Source organism: Ailuropoda melanoleuca, chromosome 14 (assembly GCF_002007445.2).
Source record: "Ailuropoda melanoleuca isolate Jingjing chromosome 14, ASM200744v2, whole genome shotgun sequence".
NCBI classification, from domain to species: Eukaryota; Metazoa; Chordata; class Mammalia; order Carnivora; family Ursidae; genus Ailuropoda; species Ailuropoda melanoleuca.
In genome coordinates, this window is record NC_048231.1 from 20845741 (window position 1) to 20867684 (window position 21944).

The 21944-nt window shown below is 35.9% G+C and overlaps 1 protein-coding gene across 8 annotated transcripts in view; it reads right to left on the reverse strand.

Moving 5' to 3' along the window:
• CEP128 (centrosomal protein 128) overlaps positions 1-21944 on the reverse strand; it is a 396639-nt gene that overhangs the window by 340672 nt on the left and 34023 nt on the right. For all 8 annotated transcript variants that reach the window (XM_034642093.1, XM_034642096.1, XM_034642091.1 and 5 more), the window contains 3 exons: positions 20411-20529; positions 17566-17657; positions 13046-13118 (listed from right to left, as the gene is read on the reverse strand). In XM_034642093.1, the coding sequence (XP_034497984.1) occupies positions 13046-13118; positions 17566-17657; positions 20411-20529 (284 nt within the window). The remainder of the gene's footprint in view (positions 1-13045; positions 13119-17565; positions 17658-20410; positions 20530-21944) is intronic.

The window sequence follows — 21944 nt, forward strand, 5'->3', positions numbered from 1 at the left end:
GAACTAACACTTCAATCCAATAACCTACAAGGAACTGGAGGAGCTAAGGAGCAGATCAATTAGTCAAGCCTTGAGATTACTAAAACCTGCAAGAGATCCAAAGCCAAAGGACCCAGCTAAGCCAAACCTGGATTCCTAACCCAGAGAAACTGTCAGATAATAAATGTTTTAATTTAGGGATAATTGTTATGCAGTCATAGATAACTAATGCAATTTTTTATCTGTTTTCAAGTAAATCCTCAACCAGGAAATAAGCTAGAGAGCCTAATATATGCATATTCCCCACTCCATCCACAAAATTTCTATTTCATAGAATTTTGTTCTCAATTTCAAAATATTTTGATTTTCCACTAGTATTAGCCTTCTCTGTAATCCAGTGATAGATGACCACCTCTTTAGTCTTATCTGTGCCACCCACTGGCCTTGTGATTAGTTTCTAAATGAAGTACATACTAACTGAGCTGTACAAGTAATTTAATCTCTCAAAAAATCAGCATCATCTTCCATAAAATGGAAATAATAACTTGCCCTGCTTGCCACATAGAACTGTGCGGACCAAAAAGTACAAAAATAATGGGACAAAAGTATAAATGTTGCGGTAGAAATTAATAGTTGTTTTCCAATATCTATTTCCCTACTCCCATTTTTTCTACAGTAAAGGAATTTTTAACTAGATAGGTGGCTGCCAAATATAAACATTTTCTGGCCTTGTGACTTAAATTCTGGCAAATGGGATACGGGTGTAAGTGTCAAGGGACGAGTTCCAGAAACTACCCATAAGAGATGGCACGTAAGTGCACCTTTTGCTCTCATACTCATCCTTTCCTCCATCTTGCTGCCTAGTACACACATGCTGCCATCTTAGATCATGAATTTGAGGCCATAACAGGAAAAACAACAACACCAAGAACATAACAGAAAGAGCCAGAATCCCTTACATATTGTAGGGAGCACCACATGGGAACCCTGACCTTTCTACTTAAGACTTTCCCATAAGAAAGAAATAACTTTTGTCTTTTCTAAGTCACTGTTATTTGAGGTTTTCTGTTATTTACGACTGAAACTCAACTGATAGAAGCACTTAATGAACTACAAAATGCTAAGCAAGTGCAACTACTGCATTATACAACCATCAGAACATGGGCACATCAAAATATACTTGCTCTATCTTAGTCAAGTCTGAAGACAACAATAAGTAATAAAAATTAGTAGACATTAAAGTCAGTGTTCAGAAAAATAAAACATATGCACAAACTAGCATGAATGAAAATGAATAAACACAGTATTTTAGTAGTTCCAATAGTGGTAGAATTATAATCATCGTATAAGGCCACCTAAGAGTCTTCATAAACCCAACCACCTAAACAGATCAATATGCTCAAAATACATTCTTTTTTCTACTGCTAACACCCTGAGTCACACAACTCCACCTACGCCAACAAAAACCAAGGACCTAAAATACACATTTGGATGTTCTTGTTTTCTTTTTGTCTATTCTTTCTCATCAATTTCTATTTACATGACTGTATTGATTAGGCTATAGTCTAGGTTCTTTCAAAAAGATCAAATATACAGGAGCTTAAATAAGATAACAGTTTATTTCTAGCTCATATTGTAGTCCAGAAGAAAGCAGGACAAGTAGAGGCTACTCTGTTTTCTAAGGTCATTCCAAGATCCAGATTCCTCCCACATGTTGCTCTACCTTACTGTAGATTGTTATCTGCAACCAGAGGTTGTCACCTGCAAGGCTGGAGCTGAGTAAGTTCTACAGCCCCATTTCAACCCACATAAAGAGAGGGAGGGAGACAACTGGACAAATGGCTTTGTTTTCAAGCTCAGAAGTTGCGTGCATCAGTTCTACGCACACTTAGTCTCATGGCCATAACTTAGCTGCACAGGGAAGCTGGGAAATGTCATCTCTACCTGAGTAACCATGTGCCTGGATAAAACTGCTGGGGTCAGAGAGTGATAAGGGGAAGAGTATGGGAACCTGATACCAAAGGGAAGAAGAAACTCAGTATTAGGGGCCGGTTAGAATTAAAATAACACATATTATAATTTTAAGGTAAGCCACCTTTCATTCTTCTTAGAAAAGGGGAAGATAAATGCTAATTCTCAACTGCAACTATTAAAAGAGGGCATTTAAAATTGAGCTATATGTAACAAATTACAAATGCATGCACTTTAATTCCTGTAAGTCCACTACTAGAAATTTATTCTACCAATTTACTTTTTCATGTGAAAAATGGCACATGTACAAGATCACTAATTGTAGTGATGTGTATAAAAGAAACAGACTTAAATAACCTAAATGTTCATCAACTGGAGACTGATTAAATTATGGAACATTCATTCAATGGAATGCTTTAAATTAGTAAAAGAAAGGAATTAGAAAGCTCATTAGATGCTAATATGGAAAAATCACAAATCTCAAAAGTACATTAAATGAAAAAGGCAATATACAGAACAGTGTGTTTAGTATACTACCTGCTACCAATTCTGTAACAAAAAGGAGAGGAGAGCAAGGCCTCTCTCAAGGTGGTACTGTTTCACTGGAGACCTGAATTACAGGAGGAAGCTAGCCATGCAAAAACTTTAGGAAAGAAGAGAAGCCATGGCAAGGAACCTAATGTAGAAATAAGTTTGACAAATTCAAGGTACCTAGGGAAGCCCAGATAATATAGGTACTATCAGCCATCACAAGGAATTTGGAATAGAAGCAGCTTAGGTAGAAATTTACACAGCAGGGATATAATTCACCGTGATGACAATTTTTTAAAAATCACTTGGTTAACTGTGAACAACAGTATGGAGGTTCCTCAAAAAATTAAAAATAGAACTACCATATGATCCAGTAATTCTACTATTGGGTATTTACCCAAATAATATAAAAACACTAATTCAAAAAGATATGTGCATACTATGTTTATTGCAACATTGTTTACAAAAGTCAAATTATGGAAGCAACCCAAAACATCTATAGACAGATGAATGGATAAAGAAGATGTGGTATAAATACACAATGGAAAATTATTCAGCCATAAAAAAGAATGAAATCTTGCCATTTGCAACAATATGGATGAATCTAGAGGATAGAATGCTAAGTGAAATAAGTCAGTCAAAGACAAACACCACATGATTTCACTTGTATGTAGAATTAAGACAACCAATGAATTTTAAAAAAGACAAACCAAAACAAAGACTCTTGACTATAGAGAACAAACTGATGGTTGCCAGATGGGAGGTGGATGGTGGGACAGGTGAAATAGGTGAAAGGGATGAAGAATATACTTAATGTGATGAGCACTGAGTAATGTAAGAATTGCTGAATCATTCTACTACACACCTGAAACTAATACAACACTGCATTTTAACTCTACTGGAATTTTAAAATGAATGAATGAATGAATAAATAAATATCACTTGGCTACTGTGAGAAGCACAGATGAGGCAAGTGTAAAGAGAGAGAGAACAAGTTCAATGCAGGCCACCACAGTCAACATAAATGACAGCGGCCTAGACAGAAATATTAGACAGAAGTAGATGGAACTGGGCAGGATTTCAGTAATAAAAAGAACTAGATTTTTATAATGGGTGGGGACTGTGAAATGAAGAAAAGGATCTACAGTGATTATTGGATGACCTCTGGATGGCTGAGATGTCATTTCCTGAGATGGGGAAGACCAAAGGAAGAGCAAGTAAAAGTAGTTCTAAATGGAAGGGCATGGACTCTGTAGCTAATGACACAGCATATATGATAACTTTTGAATAAGATAACTCCCAAAAAGAATTAAAGAATACAATTATTAATGCCTCCTCACTTTTGTTTTCCATTTCCGATACCTAAAAGTAAAATATTAACCATGTTGCTTAACACTAAAAATTCATTTTTATCAGAGTTGATATGACTCAATTTACTACTAAAAGTCCTAAATCTCTATAGATATAAAAGTAGTAAAATAGCAAAATACAAATAAGAATAGCTTTTAATGTTAGCATTTAAATGAAAGAAGGCAAAATAAGAGCAAAAGCATTCTGTTTATGGGATTGTATTATGGCTTTTCAATATGCTGATCCTTCATACCTTGAACAATATCTGCTGGTTTAAAAACATTTCAGTATATACTTGTTGTATATTCTGTTGCTGTAATCTATGCAATAACCATGTTATTTATCCTAAATGCAGTGCTGACAGAATTCTCAGAGTTCATGACCAACTCTTCCAGCAACAGCTGGATCCATGTTCAGATTTTTAATTTAAACAGTGACCCTCCTATAGAAAACTAAAATAAAACTGACTTTTCCTCCATGAATAATCAAACTTAGTAAGTACTCATATCACACTCATATGGGTAGAATCTAGACAACTAATGAACTGAAATTTCCCCTGCAGTATGAGGCCCATGCAATATTGATTGCTAATTACCAAAATTAGGTCTTAAAAGAAAATATTTTCCATAACATCATGTTATAAATAATAACTATGCCCTTCTAATGGGAAGTATAAAAGAAACTAAACAATCAAAAGTCTATGAATCATAAAGGATTAACAAATCAAATCTTGGCATGTCTGATATGAACCAACACTTTTTGCCTCTCACAGGAAATTGTGTCCTATAAACTTTTATAAGATATATTTTAGTTACTGAGAAAATGCATGATAAACAACTGTAGCCTCACAATAATGCACAATAAATGTGAATAACAGGGAGTACCAAAAGAAACCAAAATTGGTGAGAGATAGTGGCAGTCATTCATTTTTCTTTATATATTTGTACAACATTTTAAAGTTTTCCAGTGAACATGCATCACTTTGGTAATTTTATTTCGAACTTAAATCTGGAGGGGGGAAACAGCTGCAGCCTCTGAGAAGTTTAACGTTCAAATAACAAAACTGCATGTTCTCTGACAGCATGCGATCATGAATTCACAAATACAACACAATATGTCAAACAGTTATAAAATGTAAATGTTGACTTCAATTGAATAAGTGACTCAGAAAATCTATATTAAGCCTTGTATAAAATGGAAGCAAGCATTATGTGGCCTTCAGAAGACCTTCTAAAATTCAACAATATGATTTTTAAGTTTGGCATTAGACAACTGTTTCTTAATCAAGGCTACATACACCCACACGAGGTATGAGATGCCCTCATTTAGGAGACACCCCTACTTTGAAAGCAAATTACAGAAAACACATAACAAGCTGTAGCAACACAACTTGATGGGAGGAACTAGCAGTTGAACAATTCAACCAAGGGCACAATTAAGTGCCTATAATTTTCTAGGTTTAGACAAGATAAAAAAATATGTCCTAATGAGCTGGGCACACTGGACAGCTAGGTAAACTGGTGAGTTGTATACACCAATTATACCAATGAGTTGAGCACTAGTGAGGTGTGACATCCAGTTGTGCAATCATAGCTCTACCTGATGTGTAGTAATTCTTGATACATGGTGATAAGGGTAAAAGAAGCTGGACTTTCTTTGAATTCAGCTGTTAACTTTTAGCTCAGTAATTACATTTCAGACCCCCATTAACACTCTTGACTGTAGATAGTACGTACTAGTTTTATCTGCTATATAAAAGAAATAAAAATGAAATAACTCTTTGTTATGGGTTCTTTGTAATCAGTGAAAGGTAAAACATTAACAAATGTAATGTGCACTATGCAAATTAGTATTTTCAAACTCCAAACTCTAACTATCCTAACAACATAAAAAAACAGCATGACAGCACAACTGTCCACCGCTTACTCAAAACTACAAAAATCTCAGAACATCGAGGATATCTGAGTGTGAAGCAAAGTCTTTGTTATAAGCATGCTCACAAGTTGTATACCTATGTACCAAGTTAAAGGAACTTCATACAATGCTACAAAATAGCAAAACCCTTTTAGAAAAAGTATTAGAAATATCAAATATAGTAATAAAACCATATATATACAAAAACATTCAGGGAGTTTCATTTCCAAAAATGACAGGCTAGATAATTCAGACCAAACTTTCACTAAAAATAATTTTAAAAACTAGAAATTTTAGGGGCGCCTGGGTGGCACAGCAGTTAAGCGTCTGCCTTCGGCTCAGGGCGTGATCCCGGCGTTCTGGGATCGAGCCCCACATCAGGCTCCTCTGCTATGAGCCTGCCTCTTCCTCTCCCACTCCCCCTGCTTGTGTTCCCTCTCTCGCTGGCTGTCTCTATCTCTGTCAAATAAATAAAAATAAAATCTTTTTTAAAAAATTTTAAAAAATAAAAAAAATAAAAACTAGAAATTTTAAACAAAAAACAGTTTTAAGGCACTGGAAAGACATATGAGACCAAGATGAAAGAGAAGAAAGAAACTCAGAGAGGTTAGTCCATCTTTTCTCCCTGAAATATCAGCCCACTTCAGAAAAAGCAGTTGTGACACTGAGAAGCCAAACAGAGTTTTTAACAGATGTGTGGGGCTACAGGGGAAAAACTGGAGTTGAGAGCCTTTCCAAAGAAGGGGGTGCCTAGTTAAAATTCCCCAACCCCACCCCCAGCCTTTGGGCTAGATTCCTGAAGGGCCATCCACTAGCAATAAGGTGAACTAGAAATAGATGAAATCCAGCACTGAAGTTTTAACATTGAAACAGCTCAACAAAAATAGTAAGGTAATCCATGATTGCTATGGCCCTTAATCTATAACAAAAAGTAAATATATATTCTTATACATAATAATTATCAAATTACTTATCCTTATCAAATAAGAATGAAATATATTTTTTGTCAAACAAAAGTGACCAGATAATCAAAAATAAACAGTAGGCAAAAACAATGTGATCAAAATCCAAGAAAAATAAGAGATAACAGAAATAGAAACAGACCTTTAGAAGATCTAGACAATGAAGTTATGACACACAGATATACAGATTGAGAATTTGGCATAGAACTACAAAGTTAAAAACAATGAAATCAAAACTCTATAAGTGAAATATGTGATAACTGAGAATAGAAAATCAATGGGTGGGTTAATAGATTCAGTTGAAGGAAAAACAAGTAATTAAAAGGTCAGAAGAAAATATTCAAAAAAAGGAAAAAACAACAAATAAATATTTATTAAAATGAACATAAGAGACAAAGGGAATAAGCACAAATCAAAAGAACACAACCAAGCTTATCATAGTAAAACTACGGAAAAACAAAGTAAGAAGAAAAACTCAAAAACAAATTAGAGAAAAATATATATTACCATACAAAAAGCACCAACAAGACTAACAGCTGACTTCTCAACAGAAACAACAGAAGTGAAAAAATGATTAAATATCTTCAAAATACAGAGTAGGGGGGGAAAAGGACTATCTAGAATTTATATCCAGTGAAAATCTCTTCCAATAAAGAAACTGAAGTAAAGACATTTTCAGACAAATACAGAGAGGATCTGTCACCAAAGAACCCACTCCAAATGAAATCCTAAATGGGATTCGTTCAGGCATATGCAGATTCACTCTGAAGAAAATTTCAAAGTATGTTCTTAAGGCAGATGAGGAATCTCAGGTTGCAAAAAGGAATGAGACATGGAAAAAAATAAAGAAACCTGAAGATGGGGCACCTGGGTGGCTCAGTCAGTTAAGTGTCCAACTCTTGATTTCAGCTCAGGTCATGATCTCAAGGTTGTGAGATCAGGCTCCACGCCTAGCATGGAGCCTGCTTAAGATTCTTTCTTCCCCTCGTCCTCTGCCCCTCCCTCCAAAAAAATTATTTAAAAATTTTAAAAAGACAAAGATTGCTAATATTTTTAATCTTAAGTGATAGTCCATAGAATGGCATAAAAAAATCAAAGTCAAAAAATAAATCTTAAAATTAATGTATAACACATAGGATCTCTAGGAAAAAAACTTTAAAATATTAATGGAAGAATTTTCCCTGTTCATGAATACGAAAATTCAACATTATAAAAAATGTCAATTCTCTCCATGTTGGCCTATACAAACAACGTAATCTAATCAAAATCCTAAGTTTTTAATAATTTCACACGCTGACTCTAAAATGTATGCAGAAATGCAGAGTAAAGAATACACAGGATAAACTTGAAGAACAAAGTCGAAGGATTACTCTACCACATCACAACTTATCATAAAATAACAGTAATCAAGATGTGATATGGGCACTGGAATAGACAAATGAACCAGAGGATTGAATAAGTCCAGAAACAGATGCCTGCACATATGAACATTTGATTTACAACCAAGACAGGACTGTAAAGTAATAACAAAGGGGTGGTTCTTTCAATAAATGAAACTGAATCAATTAGATATTCATATAAAATGTTTGATCCCTACATCATACCTTAAACATCAATTCCAAGTAGATATTAGATCTTAATGTAAAAGGTAAAAATAATAAGCTTCTAGAATATTACATAAGAAAATATTTTCATGATCTGAGGATAGGGAACAATTTCTTAAACAGGTCAAAAAAACACCAACCACAAAAGAAGAGATAGAAAACTGAACTAGATTAAATTTCAACATTAGACCTATTAAGAGAGTTTTAAGAATTAGACAAAACAACCTCTAGACAATTGGAGACAACACTGCAATATATATAACTGACAGAGTGCTCATATACAAAATAAAGACCTCCCACAAATCAATAATGAAAAGACAAGCAACCCAATTAAAAAAAAAAAAAAAAAAGATGGGCAAAAGAAGCAAACCAGCATCTCAAAAAGAAAATAACCAATAGCCAACAAGAATGGAGTGGATTCCTATTTTGAAAAAGAAAACCAAAGCTGGTGGCATCACAATTCCAGACTTCAAACTATATTACAAAGTGGTAATTACCAAGACAGTAAGGTACTGGCATAAAAACAGACACATAGATCAATGGAACACAGCAGGGAACCCAGAAATGGACCCTCAACTCTATGGTCAACTAATTTTCAACAAAGCAGTAAAGAATATCCAATGGAAAAAAGACACTCTCTTCAACAAATGGTGCTGGGAAAATTGGATGGCCACATGCAGAAGAATGAAACTGGACACTTTCTTAGACCATACACAAAAATAAACTCAAAATAGATGAAAGATCTAAATGAGAGACAGGAATCCAACAAAATGCTAAAGGAGAACACAGGCAGCAACCTCTTCAACCTCGGCCACAGCAACTTCTTGCTAGACATGACTCCAAAGGCAAGGGAAACAAAGGCAAAAATGAACTATTGGGATTTCATCAAGATAAAAAGCTTCTGCACAGCAAAGGAAACAATCAACATCACCAAAAGACAACCAACAGAATGGCAGAAGATATTTGCAAATGCCTTATCAGATAAATGGCTAGTATCCAAAATCTATAAAGAACTTATCAAACTCAACACTTAAAAACCAAAAAATCCAGTCAAGAAATGGGCAGAAGACATGAACAGGCATTTCTCCAAAGACATAGAAATGGCCAACAGACACATGAAAAAATGCTCAACATCACTCAGCATCAGGGAAAGACAAATCAAAACCATCAGGAAAGACAAATCAAAAAAAACACGTGAGAAACCACCTCACACCAGTCAAAATGGCTGAAATTAACAACTCAGGAAACAACAAATGTTGGCGAGGATGCGGAGAAAGGGGAACCCTCTTAACTATTGGTGGGAACGTTGGGGCAGCCACTCTGGAAAACAGTATCGAGGTTCCTCAAAGAACTAAAAATAGAGCTATCCTATGACCCAGCAATTGCACTACTGGGCATTTACCCCAAAGATACAAATACAGTGATCTGAAGGGGCACCTGCACCCCAAGGTTTATAGCAGCAATGTCCACAATAGCCAAACTATGGGAGGTACTCAGATGTCTGTTGACAGATGAATGGATAAAGAAGATGTGACGTATATATAAAATGGAATACTACTCAGCCATCAAAAAATGAAATATTGCCATTTGCAATGACATGGATGTAACTAGAGTGTATTATGCTAAGTGAAATAAGTCATTCAGTGAAAGACAATCATCATATGTGGAATTTAAGAAAAAAACAGAGGACCATGGGGAAAGGATGGAAAAATAAAACAAGACATAATCAGAGAGGGAGACAAACCGTAAGAGACTCTTAATCATAGGAAACAAACTGAGGGTTGCTAGAGGGGAGAGGGGTGGGAGGAAGGGGTAAATCGGTGATGGACATTAAGGAGGGCACATGATTCATAAGACTGATGAATCACCGAACTCTACCTCTGAAACTGAATTTAAGTTAAAAAAAAAAACAAAAAACAAATAACAAAAAGAACAAAACAAAACAAAGCAGAAAGAATGGAGTGGATTCCTAACAGACAATTCAGTAGGAAATTGGAGAAAAATAACAATGATGTGATACATAAGGCCCATATCGGGCCAAAAGATGAGAAACTCTAGAAAAGATAAAATGTGAAAAACGCTTATCATCTAGTAATGATGAAAATGCAAATTACAACCATGATGAGACACTATAAACATCTAATATATTGGCTATAATTGAAAGAAAAATAATACCAAGTATTGGAAATGATGAAAAGCAATATAAATTCTCCTGCATTGTCAGTGGGAGTGCAAATTAATGCACTCTGGAAACCAGAAACCACTTTGGAAACCTGTTTATCAGTATCTACTGAACGTGAAGGCACCTAACAATTGCACTACATGCTACGTATCAACAGAAATGCATGTACATATGCACTAAAATCATGAATAAGATTACTCACAGCAGCCTTATTTGTAATAGCCCAAAATTTGAAATAATTCAAATAGCATGTTAAAATACATTGCAGTAAATCCATACAATGGAATACCAAAGAGCAGTAAAAATGAACAAACTGGAAGTACTTGACACAACGCCCAGAAATATCTTAACCTTAAGGATTATCAAAAAAACAGACACAAAAAACCATACCCTATAGGATTCCACTTATACAAAAAATTCCAAACAGTCAAAATTAACCATGGGGTAAAAAGTCAAAATAGTCATCTTTGAAAAAGAAGGAGTAATTAGTGATTGGGATGGGGAATAAGGAGGCTTCTTGTTCACTGGTAATGTTCTATTTCTATATCTGGGTGGTGATTACATGGGCCTGTTCACCTTGTAATAATTCACTGAGTTATACACTAACACATGTACAAATTTAGAAAATTAAAAATTTAAAAAAAAAAAAAAAAAAAAGACAAAGCTTCAGCAGGTTCTGCTGCCAGGGGACAGGTTCCAGTCTAGAATATACAAGATCATTTAGTAAATTATAAAGGATCTGGGAGCTACATTCTTCAAAGTGTGTGTTCAGTTCCTGTTTAGATAGTATGTAAATCAGGAAATGGCATAGACTTCTTGCTGTGTGAACCACTGCAATTAACAAAGAAAGGCACCAAATGTGTTAATCTCAGAAAAAAAAAATTTTTGAAGTACAATAGTTAAAGTATTTTAGATTGGCACAAATTAAACTGAAGGTTTTGTGTGCCTCGAAAAATCTAGGACTTTATGTAAAAAAAAAAAAAAAAAAAGAAGGACCCCATTTCCTGATCACACATCAGCATCAGCTGGCATATCATTATGCACTAACTGCAAAGATTTTGTCTATTTCAACAGAAGACAGACATTATATCTTCACCTCTCTGGGGGCTTCGCAAAGAAATCAGCATCAAAAGCACAAGAGGAATGTGTTTTTATGTGGCCAGATGTTTATTCAAATTTTTTAAATGGGTAAATTTCCCTGCAAGAAGAGTAACTAAGTTGATCTCTTTGAAAATAGAGCATATCCATCTCTTAGCATATGTGGCTAATAAATCCAAACTCCAAAATAAACTTAACATATCTACATAAGGAACTGTAAACACAATAAAAACTGCAGAAAAAATATCTGCCTATATTCAGAAACTTTCAGTTTGAATAAAACATGTTAAGAAAAAAATTGTCTGCTACCATTCCTGGTCTTGAAAAAACAAAAGGTACTGTGGGATATGAATAAATACACATTGCTCCTGATGCTGGTAAATTTCCAAGTTTAGTTGACCATTTCTATTAATTTTTTTCTCCTAAAAAAAGAAAAACAACCTTATGATGCAAAGAAACAGACACTGTATGTACTTCATTTTTCACTTTAATTCCACCAAGGACAGTGATTTGATAAAAAGAAACCACTGAATAATGACTGTCAACAACCTGAGTTTGAGATAATAAAACTTGAGAATTAGGGGTACTTTTAATTGTCATCATGCCAAACCACAACAGACAGCAAGGTCTCTGCAGCAATTGTGATTACACACGTATGTGAAATGAAAATACTTAATGATTACACAACATTTGCAGCAACAAGGAAGGGACTGGAGGAGATTATGCTAAGTGAAATAAGTCAAGCAGAGAAAGACAATTATCATATGGTTTCACTCATTTATGGAACATAAGAAATAGGAAGATCGGTAGGAGAAGGAAGGGAAGAATGAAGGGAGGGTAAACAGAAGGGGGAATGAACCAAGAGAGTCTGTGGACTCTGGGAAACAAACTGAGGGCTTCAGAGGGGAGGCGGGTAGGGGATTGGGATAGGCTGGTGATGGGTATTAAGGAGGGCACATATTGCATGGTGCACTGGATGTTATATGCAAGTAATGAATCATGGAACATTGCATCAAGAACTGGGGATGTACTGTATGGTGACTAATATAACAAAATAAATATTATTAAAAATAAATAAACAAATTTTTTATTTCAAAAAAAAAAAAGAAAATACTTCATGAGGAGAGCTACAGAGTCACTATCAAGAAATTCCAAATTTCTCAAACATCATTTAACAAAAGCCATGGAATCACTGGGTCTCTTTTGAATATTCATAAGGAAACTCTAAAAATTAAACAAATAATAATTCTCTAATATATTACCACTATAAACATTTAAAATTTTAATACCCAAAATTCATGAATATTTTACAAGTGCAAGAATATATTTTAGACAAAATGGCACATACCACCCAAAGAGTTAAAATCACATCACATCAGTGTGATTACGACCAGCCCAGCCACACTATTACCTGCATATGAAATAATTTTTTTTTTTTAACAAAGAGTTCTTACCACATCTTGTTTTTGGGCTTCATTAAGTTTTTCAGTCAATTCTTCCAAAGCTCTTTTTGTTTCAGCATCCGACCTAGGCAAAGAAAAATATTTTAAGTAGGCTGTTTGAGAAAATATACACAATTAGTTAAATTTACAACGTAATGTTATTACATAATCCTCTACTGCAGTGGTTCTTAAACATTAGCCAACATATGAAACACCCGGAGGACTTAAGACGGACTGTTGAATCATTAGATCTGCAATGGTGCCCAAGAATATGCCATTTCTACAAACCCCTAGTTGATGCCAATGGTGCTGATTTGGGAATTGTACTTTGAGAACCAATGTTATACTAAAACATCATCTTCAATAAACAAATAGGCTGCAATATGTCTCATTTTAAATTAAAAAGGAAGGGTGAGGGAGATGGAGGACCAAAACCTGATCTCACATCCTTGCTAGCAATAGGTAATCAAATTACATCAGAGTGTGCTGCCCTTACAAACTTACCTCCCATTACCTTTTTTCCCAACAAATTAGTAACACACATGATAAATACTCAAATAGTACAGAAAGACTTACAAATAAATGCAAAGCCCTTCCTCTCTCACACCTCTTTACCTCTGGTTCCACTCACCATTGGCACCCATGCTCAACCATTTCTATACTTCATTCTTTCAATGGTTACCTCCATCATTTTCACCTGTAGACACTGTCAATTGACTATTTTGAAATATTTAGCTGACACCCCTCTCCAATTTCAAACACACTCAGTACCATTTTTAGTTTTTCTACTGGTAGCCTATGTAATTTACATAATACATTTATACCTCTTAGGAATTATTCCATCACAGAGAATTGATGCCTTTTGCTCACATTCGATCATGTTTCCATTTTAGTCAGCTTCATATCTGCATCATTAACTTAACTGTGCTTTTGTTTTTTCTAGTTTCTCATCTTTTGACCTTATATGGGCCTTATTTATCACATCATCGATATTCTTCTCAGATTTCTTACAGAATCATCTATTAAGAGTCTACTTCCCTTCTTCCTGACTACATTCTTCTCAAAGGATACCTACTTCCCGCTCTAATTTAGAGCGAATTATTTCCTATGTGGCTATCATTCTGGGGATTACTTTCACCAAGTTTCTGGGTTAGTTTTATTATTTCTCATAACCTGTACCTTCCTCTTTCTTGGTTATCCTCTTATTTTACTTATATGTTCTTAGGTAATGTCCTCAGATAGAATTTACCTTAAAAGGTAAATTTTCTAAGTCTTTAAATCTCTGAAAATGTCTTTACTTGTACCTCTTTCTCAACTTTTTGGTTCTACGTATTTCTGGATGTCCCACATCTCACTAGCTGTTCCTTCTCAAGCCCCTCCTCTATGTATATAAGACTTCTAATACTGGAACTTTTTGGCACTGAACCCTGTCCTTCATGCTCTCCATACAGTTTCTAGATATCATCCATTTCCAAATACCACTTCTCTATGCTCACCACTCTTTTTTTTTTTTTTAAGTTTTTTTTATTTATTTGACAGAGATAGAGACAGCCAGCGAGAGAGGGAACACAAGCAGGGGGAGTGGGAGAGGAAGAAGCAGGCTCATAGCAGAGGAGCCTGATGTGGGGCTCGATCCCATAACGCCGGGATCACGCCCTGAGCCGAAGGCAGACGCTTAACCGCTGTGCCACCCAGGCGCCCCTATGCTCACCACTCTTAAACTCACATCCCTAACAGAGACTTTTCCTTTGAGCTCCAGAGTAAATATCTAGCTGCATATTTTACATCTGGACGTCTCACAGGCATCTCAAACCTCACACATTCAATGCCAAACTCTTAATTTCTATACCTGACCTATCCCTACCAGTTTTCTGTATTTCAGGAAGTGGAATTACCATCTACCCAGCTACTCAGGTCAGACATCTGGGAGTCAACCTTGGTTTATTTTCTTTTACCCCCCATATCCAATCCACTGCCAAATCCTATCTCTTCAGTCTCAAAAAAATATCTTGAAACACATCACCGTCCATCTCTTCCTTGCCATTATCCTGGTCAAGCCATCATCTCTCACACACTAATGTAACAGTCTTCTAACTTGCCCTTCCCAGATCAATTTTCCATATGGCATCCAAAGTGAGTGAGTTCTAAGTTAAACTTTATTTAATCCTTTCTAAAAGCTTGCTTTCTAGAGTACTTTTATTCAACGTACCTTTTGTAATAAATGTCAAAAAATGAAAAATCAGTAATTAAATGAGTATGTTAATCTTTCTGAATCACACAGGAAGTTAAATCTAGCAACATTCTATAAACACTTTTATAAATATAAATTAAGAATTTGTGGTACAAGTAAAGCAGAATGGGATCCTAAAATCTTCCTCACTCACAAAGTTAAGTCACCATGTTTCATAAGAAACTTGACTCCTAATCTGGTTTAAGTAAAGTTTCTCTGCTTTTGGGTCATACAAACTATTAGCAGACCGTACCAGCCCAGGATCAGAAAACTCCCCGTCTACCATTGCACATCCAAATGATCATTTAAACTAAATAAGTAAATCATCTCTGCAACTTCCCCTTTGTCTTCTTACAGGACAAATTCCTAAAGTTCATGTTCCTAGTGCTTAATTTGTACCCTTTTTTCAAATGTGTAAAAGCTACACAATAAAGCAATCCAAGAACATACTACATTAGAATGTTGACACCATTCTGCTGATTTTATCAACTTGTCAAAACTAAATACCTAATTTTAAATTAACTATCCCTTACCAGCTTAAAAGATTAACAATAAATATAGCTCAACAATATAGCTCAAAATTCAGGAACTTCATTTCTTTATTCATACCAGCTACATATAAAAATGATTTTGGGGGCACCTGGGTGGCACAGCGGTTAAGCATCTGCCTTCGGCTCAGGGCATGATCCCGGTGTTGTGGGATCGAGCCCCACATCAGACTCCTCTGCTATGAGCCTGCTTCTTCCTCTCCCACTCCCCCTGCTTGTGTTCCCTCTCTCGCTGNCTGGGCTGTCTCTATCTCTGTCAAATTAAAAAAAAAAAAAAAAATGATTTTGAACCACAGGGTACTATAAGTGGTAAAGAGCAAATACTCTGGGGCCATATGCCTACATCTGAATCCTAACTAGACCACAAGCCCCATTTGCATTCCAGGAAGCTGAGTTACTTCATCTCTCTGTGCCCCTTTCCACATCCAAAAACTGGGAAAAAATAGGGGGCGCCTGGGTGGCACAGCGGTTAAGCGTCTGCCTTCAGCTCAGGGCGTGATCCCGGTGTTATGGGATCGAGCCCCACATCAGGCTCCTCTGCTATGAGCCTGCCTCTTCCTCTCCCACTCCCCCTGCTTGTGTTCCCTCTCTCGCTGGCTGTCTCTGTCAAATAAATAAATAAAATCTTTAAAAATAAAATGTGTAAAAAAAAAAAAAAACTGGAAAAAATAATAATGACTACTTCATTAGGGTTGTTGTAAAATTTAAACCTAAATCTATCTGGCATGAAGTAACTGTTCAATAATATTAACTACTAGTACTAGGAGTAATAGTAAGGTATTTAATTCTTACTACTAAATTTCCTGCCTTCCTCATTTAAAAGCAGGTAAATTATACAGACTACAGCTGATAATCACAACTTTACATTTATAGCTTTGACCCTTTTCCCTATAGCAACACAAAACTGGTGTGTGGAATGATTTTGTCAGCTGGAATGGGAGTTAGCAAGTGAAGCTGGTAAAGAAACTTCCACTCATCTTTGCTGTTGCCTCATCACTGCTGTATATAGACTGTGACTCTTGAGAAGGGATAAAAAGTTTGGTTTCTTGTAAAAATAGGGCCTCCAAATGAAAACCAACTGTCACTGCTGATGATGCAAATGAAAAGACAGTGAAGAAACTTCAAATAAAGTGATACTTGTTGGGGATTACCCAGAATTGATAAAACTGCAAAAACTTGTCTGATATAAACCACTCATCATTTTTGAAGATTTCAACTGAGAGCTAAAATAACAGATTGGTCTCTGCCTCTATCTTTTGCCCTCTCCATCATATTTGCAAATCGACCTTTTTGCTAAGGTCTCACAATGTATCTCTCTGTAATGGCAGCGCTCCACTGTAGTAAGTTAAAATGTTTTTAAAAATATGAAATTAGGGGAGCCTGGGTGGCTCAGTTTATTAATAGTCTGCCTTTGGCTCAGGTCATGATCTCAGGGTCCTGGGATGAAGCTCTGAGTTGTCAGGCTCCCAGCTCAGTAGGGAGTCTGCTTGTCCCTCTCCCTCTGCTCCTCCCCTCAAATAAATAAGTAAAAATCTGGAAAAAAAAAAAAAAAAACCATGAAATTAATTTGTCTAACATGGAATCATGGTACATTCTAAATTCAAAGGATTTGTAAACTGCTCTATTAATAAATTTTAAAACACTCGTACAAAAACAGCACTGATTTTTAAATTCATGCAAACATGTCAATTACAGAACTTATTGTGTTCTTCTAATAACTCGTGCCTACAACAAAAACCATATTCTGCTTTTACCGGCTTCTTCTGGCAAGTTCCCGATTGAAATCATCTCCAAGCCGAACTTGTTCACTGCTGAGGTCTCGGAGGGACTGATGAAAAGCATGAAGCTGGTAAAGGCAAAGCATAGTTATCCATTTAGGATTCTGTTTAATTCTTCCATGAAGATTTACTGAGGTTAGTAAGAACTTATTTTTTGCACTAATGCCCAAATTTTATAATGTTATTAAGACATAAAAAAATACATGTCTATTCTGAAAGAAATATTTTTCCAAAGAAGAGCAATTGTTTAAAAAGTTATATGTAACTTTTTATATATAAACCACCACAGCTTCTATGGTACGGTAATTAACCATCACATCCTTTATTGTCCAGTAATTCTGGTCCTTTTAGATACCCTAAAAAAAAGAAGAAGCCAGCAAACTTTTTCTGTAAAGGGTGTAACAGCAAATATTTAAGGCTTTCGGGCTATATGACCTCTGTCAGAATTACTCGATGCTGCTATTTTAGCACAGAAGTAGCCATAAACAAATGAGCATGGCTGTGTTACCCAAGAACCCTATTCAGCTAAACCACATGAAACAGTATCCCAGTCTACGCTGCAGAGAAACTCTTGCCCACGTGCACCAGGAACCATGTACAAGAATGGAGCAACACTGTCCACAATAAAAACATTGAAAATAAACCAAAAGTCCATTAAGAACAGAATGGATATAAATAAATTGTCATATATTTTCCCAGTGGAGTATAATACAGTAGTAAAAATGAAATGATCAAACCTACTTACACATTAGTAAGGCTGAATGTCAAATACAGAACATCAGTTGAAAAAAAGCAAAAGAAGACATACGGTATTATTCCACTTGCACAAAGTTTAAACGCAGGCGATACTAAACAAGATGTAAGTAATGCAAATGTTTTGTTTTAAAGCAAGAGTATGATTAATATACAAGTCAGGGTAGTTGATAGCCCTTGGGGGAAGGAGGAGCATAAAACAGCCTTAGGGGTATGATAATGCTCCGATTCTTGGCCTGGGTGGCCTGGGTGGTGGTTACATGGATCTTTCTTTAAATTACTGTACTTCTAACTGTAAATATGTATACTATATATGTATGTGTATACTATAATTTGTGACCAAAAAATTGCAAGTTATAGAGATTTGCAGAAAAACAAATTGATTTTTTTTTCAACAAATGAATTTAACATTGAGCAACTAACCAGTGCTGGCAATTAGGGTAGGAAACAAAAGGGCTCAGAATTTAACATGGGACATAGACATGCAAACAAAATGACAAATGATATGCAGGGCATTATGAAAGTACGCAGTCAATGTGGAGCTAAAGGTCATCTTAAGAGACTTAAAACCAGGAAGAACAGTTAAAAAGAAAGGAGTGGAGGTAACACAGTAGATGAAAAGCAGACCATTCACTTGGGTTTTGCCGTGATTTTCCAGTTTTGCAAACCAGAATCCTAGGATTCAACCTTGACACCTCCTTTTCAATCATTCCCACCCTCCCCAAATGGTCATCTGATCTTCAAGACCTTTCCTTTTACCCACCAAATAGCTTTTAAGTCTATCCCTCCACCCCATTCTCTCCAACTCCATTTATCCTAATCCAAGCAACTAGCTTCTCACACCCACAACACAGCAATATCCTCTTAATTGGTTTGCCCACGATTCCATTTTTCCACACTAGAAGTGGAGTGATCTTTTCAAAATAATTTTCACCCCCTTAAATGACTATGCACAGTCTCGGCCCTTCATACGTCTTCAGCCACATGCCTTCTTTAAGTTGCTCATAGGTGTTAGCTTCCTTCCTGCCAAAGTATTTGTTCAACCTAAAATGGCTCACTCAACCTTCCAGTCTCAGCTCCATCAGCCTTTTTCAGGAAACCTTCCCTGACTGGGGCAAGTCCCTCTACCACACACGCCCATGGCCCTATGCTTTCTGTTGTAGCATGCAACTCAGCTCATAATTAAGGGTGTATTTGTGTACCTATTCGATTAATAACTACCCCCTCCCCCTAGATTACAAACTCCACGAAAAGGCAAGGTTTTTACTTATTCCTGTTTCCAAGCACAAGCACTGTCCCAGAACACTGGCACTAAATAAACAGAATGAAGGAGTAAATGAATCATGCTAGGATATTGTTCTTTGCTCCAAGCTTCATTATATAACCCACTCTCTCAAGTTGGACCTACCAAAAAAAATAAGTAACACAATAAAGGAAAAGTTTCTACAGGGTGTCTTCTCATGCACTTGGTTCTGTTACTTCCATCTTATGCTATAACAAGTAAAAGCTACAGGAGAGTATCCTGACAAACTTTGAGCCCACAATCCTGAAACCGCCAAAACAAAGATGTCAAAGTCAGCAACATCCTCTAGCCCTTATCTAATTAATTTAGCTACCCAAGGCAACAAGAAAAATTTTTTTCAGCTCTTGTAGGAAAGTTTAAAGAAGTAGAAAAAGAAATATATCTGTAGAACCAATATGCCCAAAACCTTCAGTGAATACATGAAATACATGAAAAAATATAAAAGTTCTTGCTTCTATTAAATAGCTCCATCAGTGATTCAACAATCAGAAAAACACTAATGAAAACAATCAATAGGCTAACCACACACTGACTAACTTGCTTATATGAAAAAAAAACCAGCTGACTTAGCAGGGCTTACAGAAGAGAGCCACCGGTACAAGGAAACAAAACATGTCCAGCTAAACTCACCTTTGAATGCTCCACAAAACATCCTCCTCCATTACAAAATTCAAAATAAATGACAATAATTATTTATTGAAAATAAAACAGTTTACTTGGTTTAAAAAAAAAATCAAATAGAGATTACAAAATAATACAAAGTACCTGGCCCACGTCGTCAGTCTCCCGAACAAACCGGACACCAGTTCTAGACCTAATTCGCTTAGTACCCTGTTGATCCCCATAGTCCTTGAGGGGTGAGGTAGGTGGAAACCGGTAGCTCTCTTCAGAAATGAAAGAAAAAAAGAAAATAAAAACATGCAGAAGAAGAAACAATCTAAAATTTTGTCCAGAAAATATATAGCAGACATGGTTATACACCCAGGCCCTAACCCAGACTATTTCCCAAGTATTTTGCTAGGGCCACAAAATAGGCACTGATCTTGCTCTTAAAATAGATAAAATGATCAACAGAAATAATTTGGAGATAGAAAACATCAAAGGTTTTAATTTGCTATACTTTTCAAAGACATAATATAGTATTTCCCTTGTTTAAAAATAATAAATTGGTAAATAAAAATAACTTTTATGTCTTTCTAAAATGTGACTTAATACCAATAAAACAATTTTTCAAACAACAAAGTAATCTAAAATCTGAACAGTTTAAAAAATCAATAAAAACGGGGCGCCTGGGTGGCTCAGTCGTTAAGCGTCTGCCTTCAGCTCAGGGCGTGATCCTGGCGTTCTGGGATCGAGCCACGTCAGGCTCCTCCGCTGGGAGCCTGCTTCTTCCTCTCCCACTCCCCCTGCTTGTGGTTCCCTCTCTTGCTGGTTGTCTCTCTCTCTGTCAAATAAATAAATAAAATCTTTAAAAAAAAAAAAAAAGCAATAAAAACTACGTAAAAAATAGCTAATCATGTCCAATTTTTTTTTTTTTAAAGATTTTGTTTATTTATTCGACAGAGAGAGAGACAGCCAGCGAGACAGGGAACACAAGCAGGGGGAGTGGGAGAGGAAGAAGCAGGCTCCCAGCGGAGGAGCCTGATCAGTGGGGCTCGATCCCATAACGCCGGGATCACGCCAAGCCGAAGGCAGACGCTCAACCGCTGTGCCACCCAGGCGCCCCCAATCGTGTCCAATTTTTAATCCTTATTATGATCAACAGCAATATTAATACAAGCTACTGATGCTCACTTCTATGTAAATCACCTCTCTTCACTGCAGACTTTTCTATTCTAAGTATTTTCCATTCAAATGTGATCTCAGTGTTGTAGGAAAGTATTGAGTAAGATTAACTACAGGCAAACCAAGTATTACACCTTTAATCTAGCCACTGAAATCTAGCTGCACACCAAAGATAAAATTCACCTGTTCTTAACAAAAGTCATAAAATATTTCTTAATCAGACTTTGAAAAACTATGATGCTGGGACAAGACTTCTCATCTAGAAAGTACACCACACAGTAAATCCTATTTGTGTATTCGTTTTGATTAGAGGCAGACAATTAAATCCAAGTTTTGTCAAGTAAAACTCTATGCAGTCCATGGAGTCTGAGAACAAAAGTAATAGAATAACAAAGTCCCACTGAACATATTTCAAAACAGTCACCACAAAATCACTGACAACTGCCTCTTCTTAACCTTATTTAATATACACGGGTCCTATTTCTCCAAAGATTAAATGTATTCAATATGGACT